This window comes from Periplaneta americana, chromosome 13 (genome assembly GCF_040183065.1).
Source record: "Periplaneta americana isolate PAMFEO1 chromosome 13, P.americana_PAMFEO1_priV1, whole genome shotgun sequence".
NCBI classification, from domain to species: Eukaryota; Metazoa; Arthropoda; class Insecta; order Blattodea; family Blattidae; genus Periplaneta; species Periplaneta americana.
In genome coordinates this window covers 79,962,545-79,985,660 of record NC_091129.1, presented here as the reverse complement: position 1 = coordinate 79,985,660, position 23,116 = coordinate 79,962,545, and the positions used below count along the sequence as shown (strand labels likewise).

Sequence of the window (23,116 nt, the reverse complement as noted above, 5' to 3'; positions counted from 1 at the left end):
AGGGAAATACCAGTAATAGAATTATGCAGTTTACATATAAGTGGATTAAGTACAAAAGTAAACAATAACATAGAAAGTGGACAACCTTGTCTAATAGATTTAGTGATATTGATCGTTGGTGAACGAAAACCATTGATTTGAATCTGACTATTAATTCCACTATAAAGACATTTGATATAGGAGATAAAAGTGTCACTGAAACCGAACCATGCTAGACACTGGAGCATGAAATTATGATTCACGTTGTCGAATGCACGTTCAAAATCGATGGAACACAATAATCTCTTGATTTTATCTTCAAGCGAAGTAGCAACACAATCTCTCAGGGAACACACCACATCAAAGATAGTACGCTCAGACGAGCCACAGTACTGTGCTGGATGTAGGAGCTTACTTAGAAGCGGTTTTATGCGGTTGGCTAATATTCTAGCTATAATTTTATAGTCATATGTGAGCAATGTAATAGGCCTGTAATCGTGCACGGTGACCGCATCGATTTTTTTCTTAATAAGAACAATAATACCTTTCTGTTACGATGCACAGAGTTTCTTCCGATGTAGAATTGCATTTATCACTGTTGTTAAGTCCTCCTTAATTATTTCCCAGCAGGTTACATAAAATTCTAGTGGGATTCCATCAATTCCGGGTGTTCTTGAGCGCTTACCTTGACAAAGCGCTGTATAAACGTCTTCTTTAGTGACCGGCTGTTCAAGCAATAGGTTTTCTTCTTCCGATACAGTAGCGATCTTGACTGAATCAAAATATCGTAGAGAAGTTGAATTGTGGGATTTTTCTTGAAAAATATTGCTAAAATGCAACAGAAAAGCGTTACTTATGTCATGTTGTGTAGTATAGTGTTGGCCTGTATTGTCTTGAATTTTCCTGATCATGGTAGAGCGTTTTCTTTTATGCGTCCGTATAAGATGGAAGAGGTTGGTTCTTTCGTCTGTTATGGGAGGGATTAGTCCGCTTCGAATTTTTAAGCTCTCCATTCGCTGTCTAAAAATTCCCAAAATTTTAGCTTTATATTTGTTGAGTTGAGTGCGTCGTTCTGAGTGTGATATGGAACTATGATGCAAGTCGAGCAGGCATTGATGATAGAAATTAAGATTATGTTCATCGGCATGATATTGAAGATAAGTTTGTCTTTTAAAATAATTCTTTAATTGGGATTTAATAAAATATTCCCACCAATTTACTACATCATGATATTCGGATTTCTTCTTCGACCATTCAGTCCACAACTGCTGTAGTTCTTCCATTACTTGTGGGCTTTGAAGACACCTTGTGTTCATTTTCCAATAGGGACGTCCAAATATCAAAAACGACATATTCATTTCAATATGCATTATGACCGCTGAGTGATCAGAAAAGGCTACAGGAGTGATCTTAATTCGTCGAATGTTTGGAGCTATTGACCGATGGACATAAAAACGATCTAATCTAGCAGCAGAATTACTAGACACATACGTATAACCAACATCATTATGCTTCATTAACCAGGCGTCACTCATTTGTAGTCCTGTCACCAAACGCTGCAGTGTATTGCTGGATCGGTACTCTCCCGTACAATCTTGCGGACGGAGTACACAGTTAAAATCCCCTCCAAACACATAAGCATCATTCAGGGAACGCATGAGATAAGGAACATCCGTTTGAAAAAATTCATTCCTCTCTTGCCGTTTATTGCTACCTGAAGGAGCATAAATATTGACAAAACCATAACCATTGAAACGTCCACAAATACCTCTACCAGAGGGAAGTTGTACAACTGACTGGAAATTAATTCCAGCTCTGGTAATGAGAGCTGTGCCCAACCGAGAAGTACCTAGATTCACATATGATGTATAATTATATAAGGACGAAAAATCTGCAGTGGATACCTCTTGAAGGAAAAGAATATCAACATCATGCTTTACTAAAAAACGTTTCAATGCATAAAGTTTTGTGGGCGAGGAGTTATTATTGAAATTCACAGTGGCAATACTTACTGCGATGGTCATCACGTTAGCCAATAGCAGAACAAACTTCAACAACATGTTGCACAATGCAAGACGAGTAATCGTCGGTCAAAGATCCAGTCAACTGGACGTAATAGTGGAAATCCTAGTTTACTGCCTTCTCCTTTGTAAGGGTGCGAACGATGTTTTGGAGAATTACCACTTTTAGCCAATTTCTTTACACCAATCTCTTGTGACGAGGACTTGTTTGTCGATCCAAGATCTTGCTCTTCTTGTTGCATTGCTTCGTTCCAATCCTCTGGAACTGATGCTGTTGCTCGCCGAGTTTCTTCAGGATCCTTTGAATCACCTGTAATAACCGGAACAACAACGTCGACAGGATTCTTCTGCCCATTGGCAGAACACTCACCAGTGTCAGAAGATTCCATTGCTTTATACTTTTTCACTGGTTGCTCGTGAAGAATCTCGGATACGTCATCTGCTGAATCTGTTTCCGAGTCACCCTGTTCTATCGTCATAGTCACCGTCTTATCAGCCACTGCACTACTCTTTTGCGTTATTGATATCTTTTGCAATGAATTACACTCTTGCACTAATTTTGTATCAGAAATACCAGTAGATGGTTGTTTTTCGGATAAACTATCAGTCCCATTTTCAGATGAAACACTAGTCATAGTAGTAGTTGCCGCTGCTGTAGAAACACTTGGGGAAGGGATCAAGTCACTCAGTGTAAGACGTGTTCGAGATTGTATCGTCACAGGCGCTTTTATATTCCTATTAGGACAAGCTTGCCGTATATGAGCTGTACTTCCACAAGAAAAACACGTAAGTTCCTGCCCAGGGTAAGTTACATAGGCTTCGTGACCGGCTATGACAATCGACGAAGGTATGACCTTGTTTAGTACCATGTCTGTAATGCGTATACCGGTATAGACATTATATCGAAATTTTTATGACCACTTTTCATTTTCTATATGTTGCACTTTCCCATAGTTCTGTAGCACGTTTCGTATTCTTGCATTGGACACTTCCGGTGGTATGTTGAGCACTCGTACCATAACGACTTCTTCGTCTGCAGGGGTTATGTTGACTGTTACATTATCTCCATTCATAAGTTTAACGGATGATGATCCAGTATGTTGTTGTAGGTAATGTTCGTAACTAATTTTATTTGTAAGTTTAATATACACTGCATTTTGTTTCCCTACTAACTGAATCGCTTGTATTTCCGTATCTTTGATACGTAACCCTTCTTCTATCCATCTATGTATGTCAAATGCTGTCGGACGCGTTTCCTCTTTATTAAATATTGCTTTTAAAGTATTTTCCCTTTTAACTGCACTATTCATGATTCACCACAAGGTTTCGAAACAAACGCACAATGTAACACTCACGCACGGACTACGTACGACACACGATGTTACCTGCTCGGCTGTCGCCGGCAAACTGTTGTAATTGGGGCTTTGTCCTGTTATAGACATAAATAAATAAATAAATAAATAAATAAATAAATAAATAAATAAATAAATAAATAAATAAATAAATAAATAAATAAATAAATAAATATTATTGTTGTTATCATTATTATTGTTGTTATCATTATTATTATTATTATTATTATTATTATTATTATTATTATTATTATTTATAGTGTTCGAAAATTAGATCGTTAAATATTTTGAGGCAATTAATTGCAAATTAAATACAAGGTATGCCTAGACCAATAATCGAGTTATTTAAATTCTTTTATTTATTACACATGTGTGTTGAATGAAGTAGTGTTGAAATTATGAAGACGTTTCAATATGAAAGCAAATGATATTTATTTCTTTGTTTATATCTGCATAGGGAAGCCCTGTCTGCTTCCAGAGGAAATCTCAAGATGTCATCTAACAATGCTAACCATTTTCACGAAATATTTTCTTCAATAAATGTAATTATATCGAATGTTTTGCTTCAAATCTTAAATAACGAGAAGTCAATTCGCGTAATTTTTTTAAACAATTTACTACAGTTAGAAGTCATATGCTGATGAATATAGTAAGCGCGAAAAGCACGCTACTTCGCAGAAACGAGACAACAGATGGTGCTCATCACTGACCTAGGTATCCTAATGCAAAGGTTACTCGCCTAACTGTAAAACTCTTTACCGCACCGGAGCAGTGTTGCCCACGGTAAACCATGGCATGTAGATCTACTTCCCTGTAGGTTGAAAGCGAAAAATGGAATGATGATGTAATACTGGCAAAGGAAACTTAAATTCTCGGCGAAAATTTGCCAACCTCTTTAGTCCTATCTATATAGCTTAAAAAATCCATTTGGTTCCAATATGAGCAAATGCTGGGTAACTTTCGGTGCTTGTCCCCAGACTCATTTCCCCGGCATTATCACCTTCATCTCATTAATACGCTAAATAACCGAAGATGTTGATAAAACGTCGTAAAATAACCTTCACCTGTATTAAGAGGAAGTTCATCTGTGTCTCTGAAATGAAAAGGTGATGCTTATACCAGGAAGTTGACAGCACGTAATGGATTCAATCACAGTTAATCCAAAAATCCTTTCATGCCAAATCTTTTTTAACTCCTCTACGGGTATATGTAAGACTTTTTGGAGACTACTTTCAAAATGCTCTTGTAACAAACTTCTTTGCAAAATGCCTCTGTGGTAGACTATTTCCGAAAAATACTCCCTTGGGACAATTTTCGAAATATGCTTTAAATGGAAATTGTTTCTTTAATGGCTCTATGAGAAAAATCCCAATATTTTTTCTTGCAATTCTCCGTGCTATGTACGTATAAAGACTGTCAGCACTTCGTGGCATATCTTCATATGATATCTGGGAGTGCTAACATATTTAAATCGTAAACATTTTTTTCTCCCGCAACTTGTACAGTAGCGGCAAAAAAGAAACCGACCGATTCTTGTAGCTGTTTTCACAGCCTTGTTCACTCCAGAGCACGATAGACTGGTAACTAAGACTTTCGTGGTTCGAATCCTACCTGGGAAGTAAACTTTTTTTTTGTTCCTTATTCAAATTTATTCCCAATACTTTTCGATTGCAGCGATATTTTACTACTTAATTGACTTATTATTCCCAGAACATGAACTTTACCAACTATCGAAAAGTATTGGGAATAAATCTGAATAAGTAACAAAAAAAGTTTCCTTCCCAGGCAGGATTCAAACATCGAAAATCTTACTGTTCTCCAACCAGGAGATCAACCGTGAAAGGAATGTGCTTACTATTGCGTCATCTATTGGAACGAAGTAGATATATAATATTATCGTTATAACATCTGTTTAAAAACCTTTCGCTCTCCTGCATTTGTTATTTCCTGTATGGAGAGATTAAAAGACCAGGAGATTAACAGTGATCTAATTTTGTAACTAGGGTAGTATCAACATGTGTGTTTCAATGTTATTGTTTGTGCTGTGACAGCGAACCAATAGAGATACGAGTACCCACGTGTGTGACCTTATGACATCCTATAACATCAACATTCATTCACAGCATTACTCCCCTTCGTCTCATCCGACAGACACTTTCTCGTGGTTGGAGCACAGTACCAGTCTATCGTGCTCTGGAGTGAACAAGGCTCTGAAATCATCTACAAGGGTCGTTCCGGTTTTTCTTTGCCTCTACTGTACATAATTTCCATCTCATCGACTCTAAAGTTAGATGGTCACAATATTTATACAACTTCAAATATTCGTCTTTCACTATGGAAACTTTGTGGGCAGGTAAATACATGAATGGAGAGTTTAATAAAAAGCTGTTTTGTACAACTCCAAATCATAAGTTAATTGAAATCTATTAAAGTGCCTGATAAGGAATTTTTGCGAGTCGTAAGTAGATGGATAAAGTTTATGAGATAATTTCCTAATCAAGGTAAGAAGTTTGGGTATTTCTGATAGAATACGTGATTCTGAACATTACTGCCTTGAAGTAGTACTCAGAGAAGCACCAAAGTTCAGAACACTAAGAGTTTTTAACAACACAATCAGGTAGGCCGCATTAAATACAGGTGCCGAGAAATGAGATGATTTCTTATAAGTAATTAAACGTATTCATTTTAATTTAGCGAACGTATTCTAATAATTCCCTATGACAGATTATATCAAATACGACGATAATTCACCTCTGGCGTGACTGTAAGGTAGATATAACAGCTATTGTGAGAACAACTACATAATATTTCTGCAAAGTTGAAAGTAGGGGAATGCAACGGGATCAGATTAGTTCGGGTACCAAAGAATCAAGAGATGCCTGAAAATTCAATTTTGACGCGACTGGCTAGGGGTAGAATAGTAGGGTAAGGTTGTCTAATTCCGTTACATATTTAATAAAGTCTATATTTATGCCAAAATTGTAATAAAAATTTTCAAATAACACCTAAATGACGTTATTTGGACCTTTAGCTGCAGTTTTTACAACATTCATTGTCAACAGTTTCACAAATTTGGTATATAATATATGTTTCTTCATTGTTATACAGTGGCTTCTAAATCCGTGACATGGATCCAAATTCCGTGATAGTGGTTTCCTAATTCCGTGAGCGATATCCTAATTCCGTGATACTAAAATAATCCTCATTAACTGCTCAGAAAACAAACGTGTATTTGGAAAAACATATTAAAGTCATGATATATTGTTTTAATATGAATTAAGCAACAAATTACAACATAGAAAAAGAGCCTAAGTGACAAATTTCATAGAAAACACTTGTGTAACTACAGGAATACATATTACATATTGATATATTATAAACAAAATAAACTGAAAGTTAAATTCAATACAAAATTAAATTTGAATAAATTGAATTATAGCATAATTATTTCTTATTATTTATATTCCTAACAACAGCAGTAATTAAGTTAAATATATGCTCTATTATTTTATTATAATTATAATTGATGTTTTCTATAACTTATTTCTATTATAATTTCCAGGAACTATTTTCTTTCATAGACATTAATTTTTCACAATTTAATGTTGGCATCACTTGTCGAGTGAACCAGGAAGGAGAAATATGAAAATAAATCCGAAAATGGGAAAGCTCCTGTAGCATTGTTATTGTCTCACGATGTTTAAATAATCATACACATAGATTCAGCTTACTATAATCTACAGTAATATATCATTTTATAATACTATATTAATTCTTACTTCAAATATAAAATGTTTCTTCAGGAGCGGTTACAGAGAAAGGTAAACTTACTAGTCAACCACCTTTCACTGAACAAAAGCTTCTGCAGTCGACTGCTTCTATTCAAAAGGCGGGTAGTCAATAGAATTTAAAAGAAGACATCTCCTGGCATCTGGTAGGAATTTCAAAAACTTAATAGTCAGAGACCACAACTCCATGGTAGTCAATTGAAATTTTATCACGGGATTAGGGGTATCACGGAATTAGGCACCTTTACTCTACATGTCCTGACGGTAAAACTACTGCACTCTTATCTCTTTCGCTGTTGACAAAGAGGCTTCCAGATTATATCATTGATACTGGAGCACCTGGCCAGATGGGAGGCAAAGTTGACACGAGTCGATTATCTTGATAAGATATAAATTTCATAGCCGAGCTAACGAACTCCTGATAATGAACAGATAGAGCCTTGTATTGGCAGTGGATCTACAGTCCTAACCAAGCGTTTAAGGACACCCCTCCATAAGTGATGATTCATTCCTGTCCTCATACTTTTGTGAAACCTCTTGATATTTATACAGAGACCAAATGTCTATGAAAAGTGAAGTTTTTACTGCAAACTCAATCTGTCTATCTTCCAAACTGTGGATTATTTAACAATTTTTCTGTTATGAAACTTATTGAAAAATTACATATTTTGTAGGAAAAAATTAATTACTTCAAAATAGGTTGACTTAGATTGTGAATTTTGGAATAGAGTCAGACATATTTGAAAGACTTCTTGTGTAATTATAGCTTTTAATTAATAAAAAATTGTGACAGTTCTTGCAGGCATTGTATTCAAGATTGTTTCCCCCCCCCCTTTAGGAAAAATTTCCATTTTATAAAATTATCTTGAGTTTGAAATTCGCTGCAAATGAACCCAGGCTCGCCAATTCAATTTACATCATAATATTAGTAGTTGGTAACATTGGTCAATCAGCTTATTCGCTCCATTTTTAGTAATGAGCTGTGGAGTTGGCTACAAGTATGGGAAGGTTGGATTTCTTTCTTGAAAAAATGAAAATAGATCGAAATTCAGTGAGTTTGGACGTGAAGTCGCAGATCATTGAATGAAGATAAAGGCCAGGAGGTTGAGCATGTGTTGTAAAATGAGTGTGCTTTCAACAGCAACATATCAAACTTTATAAATAAGTAAACCTTGTACGTTATTAGAACTTATCAGTGCAGCAAAACTTTGGTAGGGGAGAGTTGGGTAGTATCGGACATCGGGTAATATCGGACAGTGAGTTCCTTTCATCTTCCACCAGATGATAGTACCTGAATGACATGGTTACGTTTCTGTGATGTCGCATACAGAAACAACCATGTCATTCAGGTACTGTTGATAGATGAAAGAAACGCACTGTCCGATATTACCCGGTGTCCGATACTACCCAACTGTCCCGTATGTCTTTTCTTCATTTTAAATTTCAAACAAAAAGAACTGTCAGTAAACTATACAGTTAGCTGTTTTCAGCCAGAAAGTCTCAGACAATTAACATACAGTTATAGAATCACCAAATCTAACGTTTCATTGCAATATTCTTGAAAATGGCACCACAATTTTGTGGAAATTACATAAAATGAAGGGTTGTAAAAAAAGAAGGGACACGTGAAATATGCTATACACAATAAAAAAAAGAGTAGGGCCTGGATTAATTTTGCTCAGGATATCTTTTTGTAAATATTAAACTGTTTCTCCATAATTCTGTGAATATGGCCTCTGGTTTGAGAGGTGGACAAGTGGAACCCGTACTGAGATTAGTTTGAAGCACATAAATATTCACGTCTTGGTACAATGTATTTCGCGCGAACAACAGATAACGCACGAACACTGTTTATTACACGATCCGAAAATCATTTTCTTATTCTTTTATATCTTTATTCACTTCAAGTGTGATATCTTCAGTTCTCAGCTGTAAACAACAAACAGTTATTATACAACTATCACGTTGTTTAGGAATGCTATTCAGTAAAGAATACAGTGGCAAGAGATCGTCTTTATCTGTAAATCTGTGTTGGTAGCTTGTTGAATCGATACAATTTGAGGATAGTTTTACCTTAAAACAATAGTAAATCGTAGCACATTTATCCTTGTAATCTATTGGTCTTCTTCGATTCTCGTGTAATTCTCTCTTATTTCATTTATGTCCTTTAATTTATATTTCAGAAACAAGAGATAATAATTGTAACGGTTTTACATTAAATATTCATTTTTACTTCACTCGTGATACCGTAGACGCTGAAGTGTAAGATGAACTTAGTGTCTCGTAGTTTTCAACGCGTCCCGTCTTGGAACATTCTCTGTTTACGCGTAATATGCCTTGAATCACTAATATTCAGTTCATTCTACTTATGGTTTTCCGTTGTTTTCCTAAGGTGCTAAGATAAATATCGGAATACTCCCTAAAAGAATTAGGTCACGGACGTACAATACCATTCCCCCTTATCAATATTCTCTCATTTTCTGGAAGACTTTGAAATACTCAGTAATCTTATCTTTACTAAAATACATAAACCTTACCTCCTGTCTGGATTATCCAGCAGAGCGTCCACTACGGAGTCCAAGATATACTGCACACCTGCTCTCTGGTAGTTGGTGTTAGCTTTAAATAAAGCATATAATTAAATACCAAATATTGTATGACAGACATCTTAGATAATATTTGCACCAGAAAATATGTATTAGGACTCTAAATGGAAAAATACTTTTTGCTGTGATTTTTATCTTGGGGTAATTTGAAAGGCAAACAGGAATTCTAATTCTCTGAAGGAACATAAAATACAGAGTTTGTAATTAATCATTTCGAATGTCTGCCATAAATAACCGGTATTTATATTTCACAGCTATAACAGAGGCATTGCAATAAGCTAATGAAAGAACCATTCCCACGAATTTGCAGCACCTGACATAACACATTACAGAAATAATTCCGTACGCTACAGCTCATAGATATCCAATGCCTACAATCCGACACTATTGTCTATGTCCACATGCCTCAGCTGAAGTAAACGATCATCCTACTAATTCGAGAATAACGTGTGGTTAACATGATCAACTCCGCCGTAATAGTTGGCAAGCGGAACCGAATTTGCTACTTACTATAACTTCCCAAATTCACTGGGTGGGCACCTGTCCCATATACTGGCCGAAATTGTATGAGAAAATATCTTCCTTATGAGGACTCGAACCAGCGCCCGTTTCATAATGCAAGTCCAGGATATGATTTCTTATACCACGACATTACGGCGTGGTAGGCTACATAATGATTTTATACAGTGAGTAAATTCCCCTTTACTCTTGTGAATGTTGAGTGAAATATTAGAAACTAAACATTTAAACTTCCGCTTATAGAAGTAACGAGTGCAGATCGTGAAACAAAATATTGTGAAATTTTTATTAGCAGTAAATATCTTGGTAGATCTCACCTCCATAATAATACTGATCCACCGTCTTCAACCAGCCGACATCATCGTGAGAATGTGGCACCAGATGAACATTGAGTTTGGTTGAATCCACTTGGTGGCAAGACTGGAAGCAATAATTTCATACTATCAAAATATCTGGATTGGTTTTGAAATAGGTCATTACTCTACTTCAGTAAAATAATTTTCTGTTCATATCGCAAAGAACCATTGTACGGGAATTGAATACTTAATGTAGTTTAAATACAGAATGATTCACGAGGATTTACTCTTACGTACGGAGCTATTTCTGAAGACATTTAGAACAGCAAAGTCATATAAACATTTATTCTAATCTCAATATTTTCAGAGTTACTGGTACACTAATTTGAAGTTGTGTGTAAAATACCATTATTCTTTAGTTTTAGGGGTAAAAGGTTACTACAGATAAAGAATGAACTATCCAGGAGTATCATTTCCTTAACAGGCTAGTATTCTGAAACTAAGAATGTGTTGTGAATTCCATAGTTACTTCATACAGAATTTTTTCCGATTTTTAACTACTAACTTACATTTTTCTTACGCATTTATCACAACCGTTGTTAAAAATCACGCCACTCTTGTAAATTATTTAAGACTGTACATTAGGATGCATAATTACACTGTCCAGAATAAAGTTCCTAAAGTCGTATGATTTGTAACAATTTTTGTGAGAAGTGCGTAAGAATGATGTAATTTTTAGTTAAAAATTGGAAAACAAAATCTGTACAAAACAATTAAGAACACATTTTTAGCTCCCGAACACTAGCCAATTAAAGAAATGATACTTCTGAATAGTTCATTCTCTATTTGCAATATTCTTTTACTCTTAAAACTAAAAAAAAAGGTATTTTACTAACAACTTCAAATTAGTGTAACTTTGAAAATATTGAGATTAGGACAAATGTTTACATGACATTTCTTGCTCAGAATGTCTTCGGAAATAAGCTCCGTAAGTGGCGGTAAATCCTCGTGAATCACCCTGTATATTCAATAAAATAATTTGTTTGCTCCTCCCGAAAATAAAGTAAATATACTTGTGAAAATAGATTTATTTTCTTGCCATACAACTCTTAGAACTAATTTCCTTAATATATTAGGAGATCGTCTACTTTGTGGAGATGCAAACTGTGTAGAGCCTAAATTCTATGCTCATGCTGTGCTCTTATTTACGAACGATACAAAACAAAACATTTATTTATTTAGGGTAATTCCGGGTGAGATAGCCATGCGGGTGAGACGACCAGTCGCTCTTATTTTTATTCTAATCATCTGTTTCGAATGAAAATCGGTTTGCCGCCAGATGTTAATTAAACGAAGTGATTGTTGCACCTGCGAAAACGTAAGGTTATTGTGACAGCGACGTGAGATTCGAACTCACGACCAGCGTCCCGCAAGAGAGAAGATCGCGCGGAGCACTTTGGGATGGCGCGCGGCGGAGAGGGGAAAGGGCCAACGCAGCGAGAGAGTGGAGAGAGAGTGCGCGCGCATCTGGTGCTGGTAGAGAGGAGAGGGCTCTGGATTTTTCTGGAGTGCCATCTCTAGAGACGCGTGGAATTTTCGAGGCTACGTCGCTGTGGTTATAAATTAAGGACGCGAAGGAACGACAGGGTTTTCAGTTGATTAGTCAGCCAGTCAGTGAGAAAGCCAGAGCAAGCAAGCCAGTCTTGTGTACCGGAGTTCGACTCGAGTGTGCGTCCGCATCTGCGTCAGCATCCGAAGGCCTGAGTTCGAGTGCAGTGGACCGCAGTTGGAGGGACCTAAGTTCGAGTGCAGTGGACCGCAGTTGGAGGGACCTGAGTTCGAGTACAGTGAACTGTCTCTGGAGGTCTGTGGTTCGAGATACTGTGAACTCGAGTGACTGAGCTAGAAGAACTGTGAACTGAGAACTGATAGTTCTGATTTGTAAATAGTGCTTTGTAAATATTAGTTAAGATTAACAGTTCATTGTTGTTCGTACTAGTCCAAGTAAATTGTCATTGTCGTCGGTGGAGTGCTATAACGAATACTGTGTTAAGTGAAAATCCAATTGTTGACGAGAGCGTTTAAGGCGAATTGTAGAAAGGAATTATTGTTGTGGCGAATAAATTACATTGTGGTTACTAATAAAATTCACATTATTATGTCCGCGTTTTGTAGCTGTTCGTGAGTCTGTGAGCAAGCAATAATTTTTCACCTTCTGAAATAACAATAGAGAAATACTGCATTTTGTGAGGAAACTTGCTGGAAACATTATTAAAGAGGTAAGGCATCTTTAAACATTCTATCTTAACTGTATTTCTTCTCTTCACTGTTGCCACTTTTTATTACGCGGTATGGCCATCTCTCCCGTAAAAAAGGATAGATGGCCAGCATTTTTCCGGGATAGATGGCCTACAATTGAGGAATATTATTATGTTAAAAGTATAGTTATTTCTAGATTCCGATAAAATATAAAGCAAAGCCCGGCAGCAATCGCGTCTTTGGACTGAAGATGACTTACACCGTGCTTTTGAAGTCATTAAATATGGCACTTCTGTACGTCAAGCCTTGATTACATTTCATATTCCAAGAAAAGCCCTGGAAAGTAGAGTTAAAACAGACAATTCTACAAAGGGTGCAATGGGACCAAGTGACACATCGGCAATGACAATGGATGTAGGTTTGTTCGCCATATTAAATATGCAGGAACATGGATTTTCCCTTTAAGGGGGCCCGATGTCTATAGTCTCGCTTACATTTTTGCTGAAGAACTTGTCAATATTCTCTGACTGGGTGACAAGCAAGCATTCTGATGGGAGCAGATAAAAAAGTTATATTTTTTCACCATGTTAATAACGTCAAAAGAAGTGCTTATACAAATTTTGGCCACTTGACCGCAATTACGAGGGCCGTAAAAAAAGTTCGCCAGAGGTCGTTAACAGAAAGAAAACACAATTTAATTCAAAAAATTTATTGGAACAGACACAGCAATTGTTGAGCTATTTTTTTCAACACATTCCACACCGGAATGAGGCATTTGTCATGTCATGGGATCGGTAGAGAGGTGCAGGCGGCTGTCCAACGCTGGTTTCGATCCCAGGAAGCTGACTTCTACGACACAATGGTACAAAAATTGATCCCATGGTATGAAAAATGCCTCAATTCCAGTGGGAGATACGTTGACAATTAGCGCAACAATTGCTGTATCTGTTTCAATAAATCTTTCCATGTAATTGTGTTTTTTTCTGTAAACGGCCTCAGGGAAAATCACTTTCTGGATGGCCTGGTAATTACGGTTGAGTGGCCAAAATTTGTATAAGCACTTCTTTTGACATTATTAATATGGCGGAAGAAAAAAAAAATAACTTTTTTATCTGTTTGCTTGTGAGACAACACTTCCTATCCCGGAAACCAACTGGAAAAGATACTGTTACTTTGACCTTTCAGGATTTTGTTTCATTAACATGTTCATAAGGTCCCGCGTCGTGGCCTAAGACATCCTGCATAGGACTCGCGTTACGGAATTCGCGCTGGTTCGAGTCCTCATGGGGGAAGAAATTATCTCATGAAATTTGAACCAGTGTATGGGACCGGTGCCCACCCAGCATCGTGATGCACTTGGGTAACTACGATAGATAGCGAAATCCGGTTACGAAAGCCTGCTGTAACGGCTGGGGGGATCATCGGGCTAATCACACGATACCGCCATTTGGTTGGATGATCGTCCACCTCTGCTTCGACATGTGGACGTGAGGCCAGCAGCCAGCTGGTCGATCATGGTCCTTCATGGGCTGTCGTGCCTCGGATTATTATTATAATGTGCTCAATTTATTTCTGTGTTGCTTTAAGGAAAATTCTCTAAAAGAGGAAAAAATAAATAAATAAAGTTGTTGAAAAATTTTAAACAATCATAATTATGCACTTAGACACTATATTTATGTGTCCAGTGCATAAAACCTCATTGTTTTACAAAAAAATTGTTATGAATTTACTTAAAAATAATGGTGGCCATCTATCCCTATATCCTATGGCCATCTCACCCTTATATGTTGGGTGAGATGGCCAGTAGCCTATTATATTTCAAACGTATTTTTTTATTACATCAGTAAATTCTATGCGCCCTGAGGCACTGTAGTGGAGAAATATAACCTAGAAGGAACGTATTTGATTTGTTTCGTATTTCTTTACCAATTGGTTACCATGTTCTAAGTGATTTAAAAAAACTATGGCCATCTAACCCGGAATTACCCTATTTATTTATTTATTTATTTATTTATTTATTTATTTATTTATTTATTTATTTATTTATTTATTTATTTATTTGATTATTTATTTGATTATTTATTTATTTATTTATTTATTTATTTATTTATTTATTTATTTATTTATTTATTTATTTATTTATTTATTTATTTATTTATTTGATTATTTATTTGATTATTCACTCATTCATTTATGCATTTATTCATTTATTTATTTTGTGTATTCATTTATTTATTTACTTATTTAGTTATTTAAGCACGGGAATCTTAGAAATGTAAGGATTGTCGGCTTGGTGAGCTGGTAGTCTTCACAGGGCTGGAGATAGTCCCTTTTTTCGGTTTTAATGATAATATGTCTGATTCTGTTTCAGTCGGAAAAAAAGAAAAGCCATGTTATATAATGCTCACAGGTGTCCAAGTAAGTGATAGCCATGTGACATTCATTTGGTTTTGTATCAGTATACTTTCTACATCACGTTGGTATCATCCATAAATCAGAGTTCAACAACTAAACTTCTGACTGGAAAATCATCCAAGCTTTCTCTGTTCTGCCTACTCATACGTTGATAATTGCGTCTATAATAAAGGACTACTGTACATACAGAATGGAAGGGAATGTATTCAATTCCCTCTCAGATATATGATTCCTAGAAATATGATTAAAAAAATATTATAACATTTTGTTTCTTTGCAGACGTGTACGGAAAAAGAGTATACTGAGTTATAATACTCGTAATTGTTAATGCGGATTGAACGATTTTATTTAAAAATGAAACTACTTTTGTAGCATAGTGCCGAGTAAGATATTTATGACCTTGTTTAAGTAGTAATTTAGTGATAAAAAATTCCAGCTCGTACAATTTGTCATCCAATTTCGAGAATGAAACTATAGTTGTGTTGGTTTCAATGTTTTAGTTTTGTTTCGGTTTACAAATAGAGTATGTGTTTCTGATGAAAGAAGTAAATTAAAGAAGGGTATGCAATATATTTTATCTTCATATGAAGCGACATTTCGATATCGCAATAAATTTTTCACAATGTTTCACTCAAAGTGCTTTTTTTAGATTAATATTGTTACATTTATTGCACATCTCAAGATATTCTCACTACATACATAGATTCACAGAATAGCAGAGAGTGTCTCTTAGAGCGTGTTTGCATTTCATGGATAGGCTATTTAATATTGTTTAATACATTTCACACGTATTTTTATTTTAGTTTATTACATGTGTGGGCAAAATGTGCTGGCTCCTGAAAATTTTGGAGTTCTGTCTATCCCTGGTGAAAATAGTATTTTATTGCATATAAGCTGCTTTTAAATAAATACTTTGATATTATTGTTATTAAATCCAAGTGGTATTTTGTACACGAGTACTATTCCTGTTGTTCACCGAGTTATATACACATGCACACAGATATAAACAGATGTAAACAAACAGTACCGGAACGTGCAGGGAAATTGCTTCCCTGTAGATTGAACTGCTTTCACTCGCAGTGCACTTTGCACAGTAGTGGCAAAAAAAACCGGACCGACCCTTATAGCTGGTTTCAGAGCCTTGGTCACTCCAGAGCACGATAGACTGGTAAATAAGACTTTCGTGGTTCGAATCCTGCCTGGGAAGGAAACTTTTTTCGTTCCTTATTCAAATTTATTCCCAATACTTTTCGATTGCAGCAATATTTTACTACTTAATTAATTTATTATTCCCAGAACATGAATTTTACCAGCAATCGAAAAGTATTGGGAATAAATTTGAATAAGGAACAAAAAAAAGTTTCCTTCCCAGGCAGTATTCGAACCACGAAAGTCTTATTTACCAGTCTATCGTGCTCTGGAGTGAACAAGGCTCTGAAATCAGCTACAAGAGTCGGTCCGGTTTTTTTGCCACTACTCTACTAAGCGAAGTCATACATCAACTTGTACTCAAAGTGACCAAACGCAAGGCTCTATCAATAACTCATAATCTCGATGTGGTATTGATGACTACTTACGAGTAGCCATGTAAAGGTCCGTGAATTCTTCTAAAGTGTAAGGAAATAATCTGATACAGCATCCCAAAGAAGTCAGTTAGTTTTGGTTATTCGAAAGTGTTCAAAATGCCAATCACTACGGCTTATATTTTCCCCCAAATTTAAAATAAAATTGAAAATGGCATATATGGTGTACTTACTTGATATCCACACGAAACATCTGCTCTGTCGTCCCGATGTTGCGATCGTCTTGGATATGCAAGGCAAGAAGTTACTACTAGGAGAAATGCTGCCGCAGCTAGCCATGTATGGCGAAACGACATCGTTGCCTGAGTAACATGAAACGAATACCTTATCACAGACAATGATGATCTTTTATTAGTGAACTGACTTGACCTTGGTTGTTTATCACCACATGCAGAGTCATCAATTAACTTGATAAGATTTAATTTCCTATCTTTTAATCTGTTTGTGACCCTTACGACCCGGGAATTCCTACTTTTTCTTTATTCCAGAGGGTATAAATACAAACATAGACAAATTAATATCTATTCGGATTACAAGTTTCTACGTACAGTAAGCATTGTTTCAAGATCCATTCCCTCTTACGTGCATTTGCATACTTCTTGCTGTAAGGTATCACTACATGCTTACCATTACCTATATAAATTATCAACTTTTCAGTTTATTAAACACGGTTTTACGTCGCTTATAAGTGCATATTTTCGTCATTTTTATAAATGCATAATGTTTTCAATATTTTCAGACCTATACGGATATTTATAAGATGTAGACTACAAGATTTTTTCCCTCGTGAACACAAAAAACATAGAGCTGCGTGGGAAATAGACTGTGTGAATCACCGTATATAAATGAACTCTCAAACGTCACGTGACTTGAATATCTCCATACAGAAAATTTTTGTTAAATGCCCCTCGGAGATAACAGTTGTTTATATCAATAGCACCAAATATTCCACTTTAACTTGTACTTGTGTTAACCCGATTGACAATGTGGCTCCATGCGGCTTTATATTATACTAGCAGTTAAGAGGTAGTTAATCCGTTGGGCTCGAATAAGACTGAATTTACTGAGACACCTCACTGGTGAAGAATGAGTTGGAAGGGGATTTTGTATTTGCATTTGCTCAATTTTCGGTTTACCTGGAGCAATCACGTCACTGGAAAATGTTGGTACTCCCTCACATGTGTCACGAGCCACATTTTAAGACGAAATATAATCTGAGTTCTATTCGTAGCAGTGTATGGCAAAACGTACTGGATAAAGCAACTAACATTATTTTAAAAAATCCTGGATACCTACAGTTATGCGATATTCGACATATTCTCGAAGGAAAATCCTCCATCGCACCAGTGATGGACGATAGTCGATAGTACTATCGATACTATCGACAGTTATGACTTCAACTATCTTTAGTTAAATTATATTAATCAATATTTTATTCAGTCAATCACTTATCATTTATCAATGACAGAAAAGATTCTGTTACATTGAAAAGTACAATTGGTAAAAATTATCACGAATATTTTCGACCTACACAGAGGTCATCTTCAGGTGATATTTTGACATACAATACTTGAAAACTAGGTGAATATTTGAATACATTTAAACACTTACAATAACCATGTGTGCTTGACATGAAATTAGTAAAGTGGCATACATAATATTAAATGACATATAGAATAATATATAGAATAAAATCTTCCATTGGTCATAATTGTGATACAATGTTAGAGCACATGCATTGTGTTTAAAATATAGAATTAAAATCATTTAAATTGTTCATAAAATTGTTGACTAAAACTGTTCAGTATGATGTTGGAAGACTATGAAGAAAAATGTGGAGAATTCTCAGTCTAATTCGCCGTGGTGAGAGGCATTTTGTAAATAATGTACGTAGAGAATTTCCAGACGATGAGGCCCACTCATCCCGGCGTTACAAGACAGACTGTAATAATGTTGGAATGTAGGGGAATAGCTTTAGGTAACGGATCCAATATTTACAACTTGATTCAGGGATTTTGGCCCCTGCAAAAAGTAAGTAGATAGACTAAGAGCGAGTTACTCATCACTACTGGCGGGCTCGGTCACACTGGTCAGGCACTTCCTTGTTATGTCGCGGTACACTCGGTCTTAAAAACACAACATTCTTCCACACGTCCTGTTAATAATCACTACGTCTGTTGATTAATTTTCTTGACATGGAGTGTCATTCAGCTACGAGCAGAGATATTATTTTCATTCTTCCTCTTCCCCTTCTATGCACATTTGTGATTAAATTTATTTCTTATGACGCAACACACAGCTCGCTCACTAGCCGAACAACCAGGGACAGGGGCCAGTAACGTTGAATCGATATGTGCATTTCCTTTACCAGTAGATTTAAATACATCGAACATTCATTTTTTATTTATTTTAGTTGGTTATTTAACGACGCTATATCAAATACTAGGTTATTCAGCGTCGAAGAGATTGGTGATAGCGAGACGATATTTGGCGAGATGAGGCGAGGATTCGCCATAGATTACCTTGCATTCATATTATGGTTGGGGAAAACCTCGGAAAAAACCAACCAGGTAATCAGCCCAAGCGGGGATCGAATCCGCGCCCGAACGCAACTTCAGACCAGCAGGCAAGCCTTTTCACCGACTGAGCCATGCCAGTGGCTCGAACATTCATGTTTGTGCTTCTATATCATGATGCAAGTGCTCAAAATGTCTTACAGAATTTCATAGTTCGATAGGGACGATGCACAAAGGGCGCTGCACAAGAGAATAATATATTTCGTGAAGCGTAACAAACTAAATAAAAACAATTTAGTCTATATTAATTTTATTCAAACGCCTTCACATTTTATAAATTTATTGTATATATTATTTGGACCGCTTCTCCACATTTATGACGTAAGTTTCAATCTCCATGGGGCTGAGCGTTAATGCCCTTCCGGATACTTTTTCTTCTTTTGCCGAATTCCTCGTCGACTTCCATTCCAGTCTTTGCATATCCTCTGCCCATTGGTTAGCTGCCAGTGTTGTCTCGTGGGAAGAGGAGACCACAAATAGAGTAAAAAGATCCTAAAAACGAATGCAATAATAATATTAGTAAATCATAAAATAATTAATACCCAGCAGCTTATGAAGCAATAATTCTGAAATCACTGGAATTTCTTAAACATTTTTTAGTTTATAATGCATCAATTGGCATAGTGCAATAGTAAAACTTATCCACAAACTGCTTGATAATACTATTTACTCCATGTATTATGAGGCAGTACACTCACTTGACGATATGTGTCAGAGGAAGAAAAATTGATCCTATACATCTAAAGTCTGATTAGTGTAATAAGTTATTAGTCAGCGATGTATGAAGTGCAAGCGAAAAAAAAACTGACCACTTTACCCCATTATCGCCTTATTTGTTTCCTCATGAGAGATGACTTATTGATGTCACTTATGAGGTTCAAACCTGTCTTCGAACACTTGACTAAACAAGAACTCAGCAAGAATAAAGTACTTCGTATAAATCTAAATCAAATACCGTAGGTTATAGAGATTCATAAATCACAACTGGTATTACCACTAAAGTTAATAGATCGGACATGTTTATGTAAGGGAAAATAAAATTAAAGGAATATCTAATTTAAATTACTGTCTATTTAAAAGGCCACATCCAATGCATAGGTCGAAAATATATGAATTCCTTTAACAGTTTCATCAAAAAGTCTCCTTCCAAACTAAAATTACACTATTTAAAATGCATGGTACTGATTTTTTCCTTGATTACTTAACTACGCTGTATCAACTGTTCGGTTATTTAGCGTCGATGGGAGTGGTGATAGCAAGATGGTATTTAGCGAGATGAGGCCGAGGATTCGCCATAGATTACCTGAAATTCGCCTTACGGTTGGAGAAAACCTCGGAAGAAACCCAACCAGGTAATCAGCCCAAGCGGGAATCGAACCCGCGCCCGAGCGTAACTCCGCATTGACAGGCAAGCGCCTTAGCCGACTGAGCTACGCTGGTGGCCGTTACTGATTTCAAAGTTCACCAATTCGGTCATAAAATTATTGTATTTCGAAAGCATAGTACCAATTTTTGGAAGATCTGCAATACTTTATGTTCTTACAGTGTAAGGAAATTTGATTGTAATAACAATGCATCAATATTTAAGTCTGTCATAAATACACTGGTTCTCATCCTGTAGGAATATCATCAATATTAATAATAATACTAATAATAATAATTCACACGATAGAACCATAGGTGCTAAAGCGTTTATAAATAATCTTAACAAACATAAATAATAATAATAATAATAATAATAATAATAATAATAATAATAATAATAATAATAATAATAATAATAATAATAATAATAATAATAATAATAATAATGTCCATAACAACTCTAAGCAAATTTATAAGATTTAAAGAGACAAATTTAATATATAAGGCTATTTCATAAATACTGCACACTGTGGTAGAACTGTGGAGCGCATGAAGCAACACCAACGAAAATTACATCAGTTACAGTTGAAGACTTGAGAAAGAAGCACGTGTGTTCCATTCATCCATAGCTTACTCTGTATTTAGGTTATGAGTTCTAGAAATCGAGCCTACCTATGTCTCACGTACTGTGATGATTGAAGATCAAAGATGGAATCTTAACGTAGCAAAAATCCCCACAGAAATCCACAGTCCTTTGACCGGAGTTTATGGTGAGCTCACAGCGGACCGTAGCTATAGTTTCTCGTCGGGTTACCCGTTTTCGTGATGGTCATGTCAATATAGATGATCGTGTAAGATCAGGAAGGCCAAATAGATCAACTGATGAACAAGGTGTGAAACTTGTGACGGATGCTCATGAAGAAGGTAGTCGAGCGACATATGAGGAATTTTCAGAAGCTGCGGGGATTTTACCAAATTCAGTATTCCGTATTTTGACAAATAATTTTAACAAGATAAAAATGTCTGCGCAGTGGACCCTCACTGCTTGACTTCTGAACAGATGCAGAAACGCCTGCACATTGCGTGCTTGATGACGAGTAGCCCAATGGGAAACTGTACTACGGTCCATTGTAAATTCACCACAAACTTCACTCAAAGCACTGTGGCAGTGCGAATTTCTTTGGGGATGAGGAAGTTTGCCACGTAAAGAGATTGTATCTTTGCTCTTCAATCATCACAGTACCCGAGGCATGTGTAGGTTCCATTTCTAGCTCTCGTTACTATAAACACAGATTATGGACGAAACGAACACACGTGCTTCTCCCTCAGGACTTCAACATCACCTGACGTAATTTTCATTGGTGGTGCATCATTCATTTTACAGTTCTACCAACCTGGTGTTGCGTTATTTATGAAGTAGTCCTAGTAATATACAGTAACTAAATCGATTGTTCGACATTTTATGCAATGTTTCTTTCAGTCATTCTCTTCAAATTTTGTAGCAGTGATTTCTTTCAGCACAATTTCCATAAAAATTCCTTGACTCCAATCTAGCTTGTACAACATTTTTTTATATGCTTTTTCTTGGAGCTAGTTAAAACAAAAGTCAACTTTCTATTGTGTTGATTGATTTATTGCCATAACTACAGAGCCTCGTATTGTTGCTTACACAATTTATACCGTAAATTCTCACCTCGAATGCTACATCAGCGGGCTTTGAAAGCTCCGTGTCTTCATTTTCCTCAAGTATATGCTCCAGCCTCAGCAGTAAAGTTTGCTCTTTCCAGGGTTCCAGCGTAAGAATTTGGATGTTTGAAGGAAGGCTGGTTTTCAGTCCAGAGTACTGTAACAAAATAAGTAGCAGAGATTGCTTACAAAACATAGTGTAATTTGGTGCCAACTGACTATTTTTGTGACAGACACAGCGAAGCAGATGCACAGGGACATGAGACGTAGTTTAACAAGAGTTGTTTTTAGCAGAACAATAGTTACTTCAGATATTAATGACTGTGTTTTTCAAAATGATAAGACATTATTTTGTCCTTTAGAGTCTTTCGATCTTTATCCAATCAGAAGGAGCGAAAGAAAATGAATAGGCATTCCCTATGCATGAAGCGGTAACTTTCCATTAATATTAGCGTCCATTGGCTGTTGTTTAATTCGCTTCCCATTTGAAACGTACAGTGAGTCTATAAATCACTGGAAAATATTATCAATAAAGATAGAAAACTGGAGAAAATATTGTTAGAAGTTTACTCACGAATATTAATATTAATCATCATCATAATCATCATCATCATTGTCATAAAGTCCACACTTGTGGAGTAACAGCGCGTCTAACTGCGAAACCAGGTGGC

General features: G+C 36.0%; 2 protein-coding genes and 1 pseudogene across 2 annotated transcripts in view; all 3 read right to left on the bottom strand.

Annotated features, from left to right (window-relative positions):
* The window catches only part of LOC138712046 (lysosomal alpha-mannosidase-like), a 61,124-nt gene extending 43,965 nt beyond the window's left edge, over nt 1-17,159 (bottom strand). The window contains exons 1-3 of the mRNA XM_069843437.1: nt 16,992-17,159; nt 10,583-10,685; nt 9,678-9,759 (exon numbers count right to left, since the gene is read on the bottom strand). Coding sequence (XP_069699538.1) covers nt 9,678-9,759; nt 10,583-10,685; nt 16,992-17,114 — 308 coding nt within the window. The 5' untranslated portion in view covers nt 17,115-17,159. The remainder of the gene's footprint in view (nt 1-9,677; nt 9,760-10,582; nt 10,686-16,991) is intronic.
* On the bottom strand, nt 2,030-3,310 carry LOC138712633 (uncharacterized; annotated as a pseudogene).
* Nucleotides 17,160-18,273: 1,114 nt separating the features above from the next.
* Nucleotides 18,274-23,116, bottom strand: part of LOC138712045 (lysosomal alpha-mannosidase-like) — a 37,767-nt gene continuing 32,924 nt past the window's right edge. Inside the window, exons 16-17 of the mRNA XM_069843436.1 lie at nt 22,453-22,602; nt 18,274-19,886 (exon numbers count right to left, since the gene is read on the bottom strand). Of these exons, the coding sequence (XP_069699537.1) occupies nt 19,686-19,886; nt 22,453-22,602 (351 nt within the window). The 3' untranslated portion in view covers nt 18,274-19,685. The remainder of the gene's footprint in view (nt 19,887-22,452; nt 22,603-23,116) is intronic.